General features: G+C 45.2%; 1 protein-coding gene across 3 annotated transcripts in view; it reads left to right on the top strand.

Moving 5' to 3' along the window:
- CHD7 (chromodomain helicase DNA binding protein 7) overlaps window positions 1–13,527 on the top strand; it is a 195,490-nt gene that overhangs the window by 154,940 nt on the left and 27,023 nt on the right. For all 3 annotated transcript variants that reach the window (XM_055432544.2, XM_055432542.2, XM_055432543.2), the window contains exons 14-19: window positions 2,241–2,384; window positions 3,528–3,783; window positions 9,227–9,437; window positions 9,985–10,180; window positions 10,467–10,634; window positions 11,148–11,327. In XM_055432544.2, the coding sequence (XP_055288519.2) occupies window positions 2,241–2,384; window positions 3,528–3,783; window positions 9,227–9,437; window positions 9,985–10,180; window positions 10,467–10,634; window positions 11,148–11,327 (1,155 nt within the window). The remainder of the gene's footprint in view (window positions 1–2,240; window positions 2,385–3,527; window positions 3,784–9,226; window positions 9,438–9,984; window positions 10,181–10,466; window positions 10,635–11,147; window positions 11,328–13,527) is intronic.

The raw sequence follows: 13,527 nt of genomic DNA, 5'->3' as shown, positions 1-13,527 counted from the left end.
TACCCACTCCAGTATTCTGACCTGGAGAATTCCATGGACAGAGGAGCCTGGCAGGCTATAGTCCACGGGGTCTGCTCATTGCCTGGTCTTTAAATCCTTACTTCAGATATACATCACGAGAACTTATCCACTGACCAGTCTCTATTCGTCTTTCCTAGAGTAAGTCATGGTGGAAATGGCAAATAATAACTCTGCCCCACCACATAGCAGGTCACAGAGAGCGGCTGTTACCTGCACTGGACGCAGTTATGAGAAAAGTGGTAGATTCTCAGAAAGCGAGGACCAGGAAAAGACCTCAGGCTGACTGTCTCAGCCTGTCAGCTGCCCCAAGGACCTGGCATACCTATAACTCATTCATATCTCTCTTCAACTCTCCAGTCACCAAGGAGACGCTCGAGAAGCTGCTGGGCTGAGGGGCATTTGTGTTCTCCGCCCCCTCCTTGGGAGTGCAGGAGGCAGGGCCATCTCCTTGTCGCTTATGGACAGGAGGGGACCCTCTGAAGGTGGTGGAGGGTCTTCATGGATTCTGTTAGCTCATCATTCATTGTCAGGAGGCCTCACACAAATTAAAGACTCTGCTGAAATGAAATTAAGTGAATGTCACTCCATCAGAGCTAAAAGAAATGGTAACATTTTCAAGCCGAAAGCTTAGCTGCTGGCAAAGTTGAGCTTGGATGTGATAAGCCTGATAGCCTGTCTCTTACTTGACATTTTGTGACACCTGTATATTATTTGTATTTATGTTAATAATGACTTTCAAAGGGAAACCTGGTTTAATTTCGCTACCTGTGCAACCTTACCAAAGGGTCCTCTGTGTAACTGTTCGATAGAACTGGCTTTAAAAAGAACTTGAAGGGAAACAGCGTAAAAAAGTTCTTTTCCTGTTTTTCAAATAAGTTAATTAATAACTTAAAAGACTTTTGCTGAAGTATTTTGGTTAGCAGCTCAGTATTTCACTTGATCATAAAGGATATTAAAAAAACTGAGAGACGATCTTTAGTATTGATACAGCTCTTCCACTACAGTAACGGTTTTCCTGAATCTATGGCAATATTTTTAAAAATTCTTGGGTAAAGTAACTCAGGACTTGAACAAATCAGGGACTTGGCCCATGTTACCCACCAGTATGCTTATACATTAGAAAATCTTGCATTGGTTTGCAAGCTCCTTACTCTTTATGAATTTAATGAGTTAGAAGATGACAATGATCTGTGTATCTTCCTGAATCAGAACCCTCTTTATTCAAAAGGTAGCAAAGGAAGAATAAAAGCAAATCTAACTCCTTCACCGTGGTTTCAAAGAGCTTCATTGACAGATAAGACTCAATAGATGTTGAAAAAATGAGCGTGCCTTCAGGCGAATCACCATCCAGTATTTACTGAGCACATACTCTGCTCGGCAGCCAAGCTTTGTCAGACTTCCAGTAAAGTCAGAATATCGTTTTCAAACCTCCTTGAAGGTGTAGCCACTTTTGGAAATAGTTTTATTAACTGTGCGGTGTCCTGGAAGGCCAAAGTAGAACATAATAAGGCTTTTAAGATCAATAAATTCATTGTCATTAAGACTGGTCACCATGTTGGATACGTAGAAATAAGAGGACAAGGGTATGGATCCATAAAGAAAGCTGAAGCAAAACCTCGTTAATAGGAAGAAGTGCTTTAAAGAAATTACCTACCTTGGTTCAAGGAGACAAAGTGAGAAATAGCATCTATTAAAAAAAACCAAAAAAACAACGTGATTGTGGCATTTAAAACCAAGCTGACCTCTTTGCTAGATTGAAATGTTTGCTGAACAAAATAGTTTTTCATGTGCTGTTGCCTGTAGAAAACTTTCTTTTGTCTCTTAAGTGAGTCATGCAGGAAGCAGATGGGGAGGGCATAGCCCTGTAGAGAGCAGAAAAGGAGCACGTGAGCTTCATCTGAGCTCGGGATCTTAGGCAAAACTTGGGCTTTGGTGGGAAAAGATGCCACGAGACGTGCAGAGCCACACCACCAAAACATTGACCTAAACATCCCAGGAAAAAACAAAATAGCAGACCACGTTTACAGGGTCTTGGAATCTAAGACAGAGACCACATTTCTTGTATCTCTGCCTTCGGATCTTATTCCTATGTTTTGTGCTGGGTGGATGCTGAATTTCAGCAATCACGAGTGGAATTGGGGAAATGCTGATCCTGAGAGAGGCTTTGGCATGGCTATGGTTTTGTTATGATTTGCTCAGTTATCCTTGCATCCCCATAGGAACACAAAGTGCTGCTGACGGGGACCCCGCTCCAGAACACGGTGGAAGAGCTCTTCAGCTTGCTTCACTTCTTGGAACCGACTCGCTTCCCTTCGGAAACCACCTTTATGCAAGAATTTGGTGATCTGAAAACTGAAGAGCAGGTACTTACCATGGCTTCTTTTGTATTTCAGTCATTGAATTGAGGATTAATTCCCAAAGGGCCAAAGCGTTGAGATTTAACTATTTTAAAAAATGTAAATGACGTCAGTTTCCCCCCACCTAGTAGACAAGTAAGATTTACACCTCCTTTCCTTGGATGTTCTGAGTCTTCATTAAGGTGATGTTCTGGCTGGTTGTTTCTCTCTGCCCTCCCGAAGGGCTGTTGGGATTTAGAGTTTCCGTACCTGTCCACGTACTTTTCAGCTGCTGTCCTGTCGAGTTTCGGTGGTTTTGCATTGTGTGCTTTTGTGGGTAGTGTCAGGAGTGGCTGAAATTTCACACGCTGTGTCTGTCCTGGAGGTCCGAAGTTCTAGTCTTAGTTCCTGCTTGCTCACATTGCTTACTCTTCTTGTGTCTACATATTTTCATTTAGAAACATGGTTCCTAACTACCTTGCAGGATTTCTATGAGAAATCAATATGGTATCGGGTATGAAAAGTGGCCAGTTATCTTATACATTGTGAGAGTTATGTAGGTGTTAGTTGTTAAGCTCTGTTTGAAACAGACATGACACTTGAAATCTTGGTCTTCATGTGCCCCCTCCCCTAATTTACTGTCTAAAACTTATTCTGTTGGTTCAAGTGAAGTCTGTTTTGTTTTGCCCTTCTTAGAATAAATCAGAGCTGTCTGGTGTGCAGTATCCTATTGTCAGTCAACAGAGATGAGAATAGAGAGGGACCAGAGAGCTCCTGGCTTACTCACACATTCTATCAGCTCTTTCTAGAAAGGAAGAGAACTGAAGCGAGTCATTCCTACGACTTTCTCCCTTCCTTCCTCATTATCCTGAAGGCTTCAAACAAACAGAAGGCCAAACTAACAGAATGAATAGGGTTCTTTTCTGCTGTGTTCTGTTCAAGCCCCCTGGCTGTTCAGGACTCTCTGGCCAGGTGAACTAGCCCATCAGAAACTGGACATTCAAACCTCATGCACTCCTGTTAGGAGAGCTGTAAGATAATGCCCTCGTACCCTTCGACAAATGAAAGTGAAAGGTAGATAAATAAGAGACTCCTGGTTTTTCATGTTAGACTATGGTTTACCATGCTAGCAAGTCCCAACACCAGTATTTACTTAAGGTCCTTTTTTAGGTGCAAAAACTCCAGGCTATTCTAAAGCCAATGATGTTGAGACGTCTCAAGGAGGACGTGGAAAAGAACTTGGCCCCCAAAGAAGAAACGATCATTGAAGTGGAGCTAACAAACATTCAGAAGAAATATTATCGAGCCATCCTTGAGAAGAATTTCACGTTTCTTTCCAAAGGTGGTGGTCAAGCTAACGTACCCAACCTTTTAAACACTATGATGGAATTACGGAAGTGCTGCAATCACCCCTACCTTATCAACGGTAAGCCTGGCACCTTGTTTCAGTCGTCAAAGCCCCAGAAATCCTTGCCTCCTTCCACACGTGTTATTGTATGGTTTGTAGTTGCCCCAGTGTGAGGTTTATCGTCTTCCTGTTCTTCACAAAGCCTCCTTTTGTGAAGCCATAGGTGCAACATCTTTGTCCCCGATGGTCCCTGAAGCAGGATCTCATATCACCTGTCCTGCATCTGCGTCTCACCACTTGAAAGGAGGTGTCGGTGCTCACTGGCTGGAAGTCATCAGACGTGCTAACAGTCAAAGAAAAATTAGCCCCCAGTGGGGGATGTTTGTGTGTGTGTGTTTAGATCAGAGACGTTAAAGAGCACCTTTGGGGTGAGTGGCAGCTGTTGGATATCTCAAGACTGATGGGAAAGAACTCGTCTCAGTCCGGAGGCCTCCAACATCCATTCTGTTAAGAATGAGAGGTTATCTCGAGCATTGATAATCGAGATCATGGTTCATGACCTTCCTGTTTTCTTAACTAAATTGATATAGTGTTATGTAACTGATATGAGTAAGAACCTGTATTGTACTCTTCCAGAAATCATTAGAGGAATTCATGCCTGTGACATATAAGATACTCTGGAGACATAAGAGCAGGAAAGCCATTTGAAAGCGATGACAGTGAGACAGGCTTTTGCCCATCAGAGTTAAAAAAGGAAGGGGCATTTCGGCTGATGTAACCACATGAGACAGGAGAAGGAGGCAGAGCAAGGTGGAACCTGCCCAGGATACAAAGTTTGTGTGTGAAACAATGGGACAGTGAACCGTAGACATAGTGGAGCCTTGTTACGGGGAGCCTGGATGCCAGCTGGTGGGATTTTGGTGGAGCTAAGAAATGATTAAACATGGGATTCAGGGTGATTGATCTGGAAACGTCATATGAATAAACAGATGGGAGTAGGGAAAGATATACAAACAGAAAGCCCCACGAGGAGGCTACTGCTGTCATTCAGGCGGGAGTTAATATGGGTTAAAGAAAAGTGATGGCCGTCTAAATCGGGGTGTTTGCGTGCAATTATGATTGGCCAGCAGTGCAGTTAGGGTGCTTTCCGGGGGAAAATGAACCAAGCCAGGTTTTTGTGTGTGTGTGTCACTATCATAATCCCTGAGGTTCAAATGCAGCTGATGTCAGGAGTTCCTAGTCTCTCCCCGTTTTGTAATCTATACTCCTTGGGCCAGCTCACCTCTGGAATCTGCAGTTACTAATGACAGAGTGGTCCCTGCCTGGAGCCGCCTCACTGTAGCACCTGAGGTCATGGCTGTGCTGTGACCTTGGTGCATTTCTGCTTCAAACTTTCTGCCTGTAGCTTGGTCTTCCAAAGAGAGACTCACATGTGACATTCAGTGCTGAGTCACATTGTACAACATGTTGTATGTTCAGTGCTGCAGCTTGCTCATCCTCATGTGTATAAGAGCCCATGAGGCCGTTGTGGTGTCTGCAGCTTGGTCCTGAGCTAGGGAGATGGAGCTGGGCCGAAGGTGGTCAGTGGTATGAGTAAAGCTGTGTGTGTGTTTGTCTGTGTGTGTGTGTGTGTAATCTGAGAGACACACACACAAACACACGCACAGTTCTTTCATTTGATGTCTGTGAAAAGAGGAACAGTAGCCTCCAAAAGGCTCCATTCCAGTATTCTTGCCTGGAGAATCTCATGGACAGAGGAGCCTGGCAGACTATGGTCCATGGGGTTGCAAGAGTCAGATGTGCCTGAAGCTACTGAGCACACAGGCACGCGTGAGAGTGGAAATGATGTTGAAGACTTGGTGGGGTCCCCGATGGTTTGGGTTGACTTACGAGTCCTCCTTGTTGTTGGGGAGAGCGGGGGGAGAACAGTGGGCAGAAAGAAGACAAGGTTGAGCTTGTGATGGAATGAATTTCAGAGAGAAAAAGGGTAATCTTCAAAAGAAAATAATTTCTTATTTGTTTGCGGCTAGTGTAACTAGATAACATTGAAGCTCCTGCCCTCATCGTGACCATCTGTTTAAGGGAACAGACTTCCACACTTCCTTAAAATTGTCTCTGCTACATGCACACACGTGCGTGTGCACAAGCACACTTTTAAGTATAAATGTGGGACTTTAGGGCAGGGCCATTGGAGTGTGTTTTGGGTTCCCCTGGCAGCTCAGTCAGTAGAGTCTGCCTGCAATGCTGGAGACCCAGGTTCGATCCCTGGATCGGGAAGATCCCCTGGAGAAGGAAATGGCAACCTACTCCAGTATTCTTGCCTGGGAAATCTTATGGACAGAGGAGCCTGGTGGGCTACAGACCATGGGGTCATGAAAGAGTCGCACATGACTGAGTGACTAACACTGTTGGAGTATTTGGGCTTTTTATAGCCTATTTCCAATTTTTAATTTTCTGATTGATGTTTACAGATCAAGCATCAGGGTAAATCTTTAACTGATAACCTTGAGAATTTGGTCCTCTAATGGCTTAGAGGTCAGTTTGCTTTTCCTCCTGGACATCTTCCCTGCCCTTCTTTCTTCAACTTTTCTGGAAAATATGTGCTCAGTCGCTTCAGTTGTGTCCAACTCTTTGCGATCCCATGGACTGTAGCTTGCCAGGCTCCTCTGTCCATGGTATCTTCCAGACAAGAATACTGCAGTGGGTAGCCATTCCCTCCTCCAGGGGATCTTCCCAACCCAGGAATAGAACCCGCATGTCCTATATGATTTGCATTGCTGGCAGATTCTTGACTGCTGAGCAACCGGGGAAGCCCGGACAAATATAATTATAGCTAGAAGCATCACATAGGAAATATGTTTGCTGATATATTTAAAGGAAGCATTTACTAGTGACAACTGGCTGCCACTTTAAGAGCCTGAATTCACAGCAAAGAGCTGAATTAATTAAGAACTTTTGTCAGATAAGAAAGAATATATTTTAAATCTGACAGTGTTTGATGATGTATTTTTGGTAGAATTTAAAAAGCAGGAAAGTTACTTTTCTCATCTAAATAAATTTAAAATGAAAAAAATTTCTCTACTGATTTGACTGAATTTATATTTTCAAATTTTTTGCTAAAATTGTTAAAACACATTAATTTTGTCAAAATTATTTCATTTTTGAAAACTATTCACTAAAATAGCTAAAATAGTATATTTTGATTATGGATTGGTATTATATCTTAATTTTAACAAAAAATAACTACCCAGATATTATAAGTGACATGTGTTTCTGAATTGCTTGTAATATATTATCCAACAAGAAGAAACGTTTTGAAAAAAGCTAATGAAATATGTGGATATGATCAGTTCTCACTGTCTCCTGAGGACCTTCTTCTCCTGAATCTAGAACCTAGATTTCTAAATTTTCTGTTTTGGAAAACATTATTTGACTTTATACAGGGATATTTGGTGAAGAATTCGCTTGCCAACACAGGAGATAAATGCAGGTTTGATCCCTGGGTCAGGAAGATCCCCTGGAGAAGGAAATGGCTACCCACTCCAGTATTCTTGCCTGCAGAACCCCATGGACAGAGGCGCTCAGGAGGCTCAGTCCATGGAGTCACAAAAAGCTGGACACGACTGAAGCGACTTAGCAAGCATGAACAAGAACATTTATATGCAAGAACATTTATTCAAGAGCGTACTCCATTCAAGGATATTTGTGCTGATGCTCTTCAACAGCAGTTTGGTTTTTACCTTTTCCTAGAGATACCTTTGGAGAAGGCAATGGCACCCCACTCTAGTACTCTTGCCTGGAAAATCCTATGGACGGAGGGGCCGCTAAGAATCAGACACGACTGAGCGACTTCACTTTCATGCATTGGAGAAAGAAATGGCAACCCACTCCAGTGTTCTTGCCTGGAGAATCCCAGGGACAGGGGAGCCTGGTGGGCTGCCGTCTCTGGGGTCGCACTGAGTGGGACATGACTGAAGCGACTTAGCAGCAGCAGCAGCAGAGATACCTTTGCCTTTCATTCGCTTCAGATTGAAATCCCGAACACTAACCTTTTCTTCACATGGGAGAGGGAGTGAGAAGTGGCAGTTCCCACCCCGCTGGCATTTTCTGCCTGGCCCTTCCTGAGAAACAGCAGTGGCTTGCTCTGCACAGACCTCCAGGTCCGGCCCAGGCATTAGTGACTGTAATCTGGTCTCAGGAAGATTCTTTGTTGATCAGTAATGAACAGGCTGTATTTCTGCATATGACCAGGTCATGACTTCATTTCCACAAGTGCTCTGAAAAGGGAAGTGGGGGCACTGCCTTCCCGCCTGTGGCAGCATGCCCCCATTCTGTCCTGGCAGCTCTGGTTGCCCAGGTGACCTGACCCTTAAACCCTGGAAGGGTCTCGTATCCCCATCAGTACAGTGCCTTCAGGTTTAAAAACCAGTGGCTAAGAAGTCAGGTTCCTGGTGTGGTTTAAGGCTGGGAAGTAATCCCATCAGATGGATTTGTCTGTCTGTATTTCCCAAAGGAGAAGTGACTACCCTGCATCCCCAGGGCAAGGGTGGAGCACAGTGGCTGGGCCCTGATTAACACCCCCCACCCCACCCCGGACCTCCCCCCCAACCCCGGACCCCTGCTGTCTAATTCTAGTTAAGCCACCTAAGCAGCTGCAGGAAGCTTAGCTGGCTACTCCCTGGACAAGTGTGTCTGGGGTCAGGGGCGGAGGTGGGAAGAGTTTCGGCCCCTGGGAAGGTGACAGTTTCTCTGATGCACCCGCAGCAAGCAGAAGTCTCGTGGGGCTATTAGAAAAGAGGGTTAGGTGTCAATGTCTTTCATGAAACAAAGGTTGGTTGGTTAAAGCTTTGGATAACTCAAGATAGAACTTTTGTACTTTAGAAAGTTATCAGATGAGCGTGAATGTAGAGGGAGATGGAGAGATCGCAATGAAAATGTGTGTCCAGATCTCCTGAAAAAATCCCGAAATATCATCCCCGAAGTGGGACTCCCTTTTGCTGCAGCCCTTTTGGCCATATTAACAGGCAGTTTAGATACACAGACGACTGCCCCTGCACAGCAATTGTTAGAACTCTGTTCCCTTGCCTCTTAGTTTCAGAACAGATTTTGTTATGTGTGTTTATGTTCCGCGAGTAAACAGCTCTTCATTTCTTTAGCATTTTAGGTTCCAAATTTTCTGTAGGTATCCGGCCCTTGGCTTGTTTCTGCCACTTCTAGCTTGACAGTCTGTTGTTGAAATTCAGTTTCTACAGACAGCAAACATTTGTTTGTTGGAAAATGTGGGGGTTCCCCCCCAAACGCTTGAAAATGTGTCGTGCCTAAAACTCTGATCCCTTTCCTACCTCCTTGGTTTCCTGCAGACCCCACTCTGAGCCGGTGGACGGATATGTGTTCGTGAACGCAAATGCGTTGTTCTGGGCCCTGCTGTTTGCAGTGGGTTTTGAAAGCAGGTTCGTTGTTTTCAGTAATAAAAGAAAAAAACCTTTTACAGTATTCCTGTTATGCTGTCCAATCTCCGCAGGTGCTGAAGAGAAAATTTTGGAAGAGTTTAAAGAAACACACAATGCCGACTCTCCAGATTTTCAGCTCCAGGCGATGATCCAGGCTGCTGGCAAGCTCGTGCTGATTGACAAGCTGCTGCCGAAGCTGAAGGCCGGTGGCCATAGGGTGCTCATTTTCTCCCAGATGGTGCGATGCCTGGACATCCTGGAAGACTACCTCATTCAGAGACGGTGAGGGCCAGGCCCTGGGGGTGGGGGTGGGGGGTACGGGACTGGGCTCCACGCGCCTCACCTCCAAGTGGCCTGTATGATAAAGGGGATGGGTTGGGGCTTTTGTCTTAGCTCTTCTTGAAAGCTGTGGATGGGCATGACAGTTGTCCCATATGACGCATGCTTTTACAGGCAGTTCTGTTTTTCCAGTTCTTTCTCTGGGCTAGGGAAGGACAGCTCTTTCTTGATGTTGAAGTAGCATCTGACCATTTATGACCCCCATGGACTATAGCCCGCCAGACTTCCTCTGTCCATGGGATTTCTCAGGCAAGAATACTGGAGTTTGTTGCCATTTCTTTCCCCAGAGGGTCTTCCCGACCCAGGGATTGAACCTAAGTCTCTTGTGTCTCCTGCATTGCAGGCAGATCCTTTACCACTGTACCATCAGGGAAGCCCCATCCTGTTAATTTATATCTCATGTTGTAGTACGTTCTTAAAAGCACCATGAAAGGAACACATGTCCTGTGGCCATCTGCCAGGCCTCCTTGTTGACACTGACATCTTCCAGGTACCCATATGAGAGGATCGACGGCCGGGTCAGAGGCAACCTCCGTCAGGCAGCTATCGACAGGTTCTCCAAGCCTGACTCCGATAGGTTTGTGTTCCTCCTGTGTACGAGGGCAGGAGGCTTAGGCATTAATCTCACTGCTGCTGATACCTGCATCATCTTCGATTCTGACTGGAATCCCCAAAATGATCTCCAGGTAAACATGCAAGAAAACCTTCCTGGTGCCCCTCTCCCCTGCTTTGGAAAGTCGTTCCGCTACATCAGACCAATAAATTGAAATCCTGCCGTCACTCAGGCAGTGTCCCACGATCAGGGCAAATGAACCAACTGGTAATCAATTGATTGATAATGTGAAAGTCATTTCTTAGCGTGTTAACCCTCCACTGTTGAATGGTACCCCTATTTATCAGAACAGATGCTCTTGTAACTGGCAGTGGGGTGTTCTCTTTCTCTGGTGGCCATGCATTTCCTTTTTCTTTCAGGCTCAGGCTAGATGTCACAGAATAGGACAGAGCAAATCTGTGAAGATATACAGGCTGATTACCAGGAATTCTTATGAAAGGGAAATGTTTGACAAGGCCAGCCTGAAGCTGGGTCTGGACAAGGCAGTCCTGCAGTCCATGAGCGGACGGGAGAATGCTCCCAATGGGGTAAGCCGTGCTGTCCTCACCCTGTTTGCTTCACTCCTGCTCCTTGCTTCGTTTAGCTCCCAGTGAAAAATCATCCACATCTGGTTATTTTTGGCCTCAATATTTTAAGCATATTTGGTCACATTTACTTAGTCATAATTGAGGTTTACTATCTTGGAGGAAAAAGTAAGCATTTGTTCAGTCTCCAGACATTTCAGTTCATTGTTATTGTTCAGTAGCTCAGTTGTGTCTGTCTCTTTGCAACCCCATGAACTGCAGCACGCCAGGCTTCCCTGTCCTTCACCATCTCCCGGAGTTTGCAAGTCAGTGATGCCATCCAACCATCTCATCCTCTGTTGTCCCCTTCTCCTCCTGCCTTCAGTCTTCCCCAGCATCAGGGTCTTTTCCTGTGGGTCAGCTTTTTGCATCAGGTGGCCAAAGAATTGGAGCTTCAACTTCAGCATCAGTCCTTCCAATAAATATTCAGGGTTGGTTTCCTTTATCTCAATCACTTTAAATACTTCTCTAATACAGGTACAACAGCTTTCCAAGAAAGAAATAGAGGATCTTCTCCGGAAGGGAGCCTACGGTGCACTCATGGATGAGGAGGACGAGGGCTCCAAGTTCTGCGAAGAAGACATCGATCAGATCCTGCTCCGGCGGACCCACACCATCACCATCGAGTCTGAGGGCAAGGGCTCCACGTTTGCTAAGGTGCGGACCCACCCAGGAGGCAGGTTTTCTGGGGAAATGAAACAGAGGCTGTGTAATGCGCTCATGAGAAGCACACGTAACAGCTGCTTTATGTTGCACGTTAAGAAATTAGTGATTTAATCCCAGTGGGGCCCCTGACACACAAAACTTGCTTTATGTTCTGTGTATCTGGCATTGGGGTCACCCTCACTTTGTCCTGTCCCTGCTTCCAGGCCCCCCAGGCTCGTCCTCTGTCTGTGTCCTGGCCCCCCTCCCATCCACTTCTTGAGCCTCTGCTCTGTCATTACCTTCCTCCTTTCCTGGGATCTTGATTCCTGGTCAGGCCTTGAGAACAATCAGCTCACTCCTATCTTGAAAAAGTCCCCCATCTGCTTTCTTCTGTGGCTGCAACCCCATAATTCCTTTTATAGCTAAAAACCACACCAGCAACCCACACAGGGTCCGACAGTGACCCTTCTGCTCCACTGCCTTACTGTCTACTCATTTCCCCTCCCCTACTCCCCCTGGCTCCCCCCCCACCCATTCTGAGGCTTCAGCCACCCACCTCCAAGCCAAGTGCCACACTTGCCACTTTCATTTTGAGCAACTTTATGGAAATGTAATTTACTTACCATAAAACCCACCTATTTTAAGTGTACCATCCAGCACCTTTACCGTATGTAGACATGTACAAGTATCCCAACATCTAAGTCTAGATCACCCTTTAACAGTCCTGACCCCACCCCCCTCCCCATCTAAGTCCCAGCAACCACTCCTCTGCTTTCTGTCTCTCTAGGTTTGCTTTCTCTGGACAGTTCATATAAATGGAATCATACAACATGTGGCCTTCTGTGTCTGGCCTCATTCCCTTAGCCTGTTTTGGGGGCTCATCCATGTTGTAGCACGTTATCACTCATTTCTTTCCTTTTATCGCTGAACCACATGCCATTCTATGGCTGCACCTTACTTACCATTTGAATATGGACCTTGAGTGTTGACCCATTTACTAGCTGGTGCTGAAATTTGGATTGTTTCCATTTTTTGGTTATTACAAATGATGTTACAAACATTTGTGTACAAGTTTTTATGTGGACATATGTTTTCACCTCGCTTGCTTATATACCAGGAATGGAATTGCTGGGTCTTGTGTAACTCTGTGTTTAACCCTCTGAGGAACTGCCAGACTCTTCTCTAAAGTGACTGTACCATTTCACCTCCCCACCAGCAGTGGTTAAAGTTTTAATTTGTCCACATCCTCACCAACACTTTTTGTTGTCTGTCTTTTTTAATGATCACCCTATTACTGAGTGTGACATGATAGCCCACTCTGGTTTGATCTGCCTTTCTCTGATACTATTTAGCATCTATTCGTGTGCTTGTTGGCCAAGTATTGATATATATTATCTTTGGGGAAATGTCTCTTCAGATCTTCTGAACAGCTTTGAACCTTTTTTAGTTTTTTTTTTTTTTTTTACTGAGTTTTAAGTATTCCAAATAAAAGTTTCTCATTAGGTAATTTGCAGATATTTCTCTTAGTCCTTTCTTAGTGGTGTTTAAGAATCCCAGGTTACCCGTGTTTTTCTTTTATCGTGTGTGCTTCTGATCCATTGTTGAACCTGTGATTGCAAAGGTTTGCTCCTGTGCGTTCTTCTAAGAGTTTTATAGTTTTCACTCTTAACTTTTATGCCCCTGATCCCTTTTTGAGTGAATTTTTGTGTGTGATATGAGACAGAGGTCCAGCTCCCTTCTTTTGCCTATGGATATCCAGTTATCCCAGCTACTGCACGTGTCCCACCTGCTCCACTTGTCACAGCTGCTCCACTTCTCACAGCTACTGCAGTCTTGAAAGGGTCTCCTTGTCGGGGCTCAGTGACCCAACACCTTCTCCCTCACACCTTTCAGCCTCTTTTCAGGTTCTTTCCTCCGTCCCCACAGATACTTCAGATTCATTCGGTACCAAAACAGGTTCATTACCTCTGTCCCTCCACCTCTGCGCACACATCCCTGTTGTCTTCACCTGAGTCACACCTCTCAGATGCCAGAATTGAATGCTGGGGTTTTCATGGCTTCCTCCTCCTTCAGGCTTTACATGCCCTCACATTCTAACCCCTTTAATTTTACCTTTTAAAGACTACCTTCTAGCCTGTCTCCTTTTCTTCATTTCGGCAGACCTTCCCCATTTCCTCCCTAAACCCTGGCCACAGCTTGTCCTGCTCTGTTC

The sequence above is a fragment of the Moschus berezovskii genome, chromosome 16 (genome assembly GCF_049115385.1).
Source record: "Moschus berezovskii isolate FMDL1 chromosome 16, NW_MosBer_1.0, whole genome shotgun sequence".
NCBI lineage: Eukaryota > Metazoa > Chordata > Mammalia > Artiodactyla > Moschidae > Moschus > Moschus berezovskii.
Note: the sequence above shows the minus strand (reverse complement) of the source record. Positions and strands in the feature narration are given on the sequence as shown.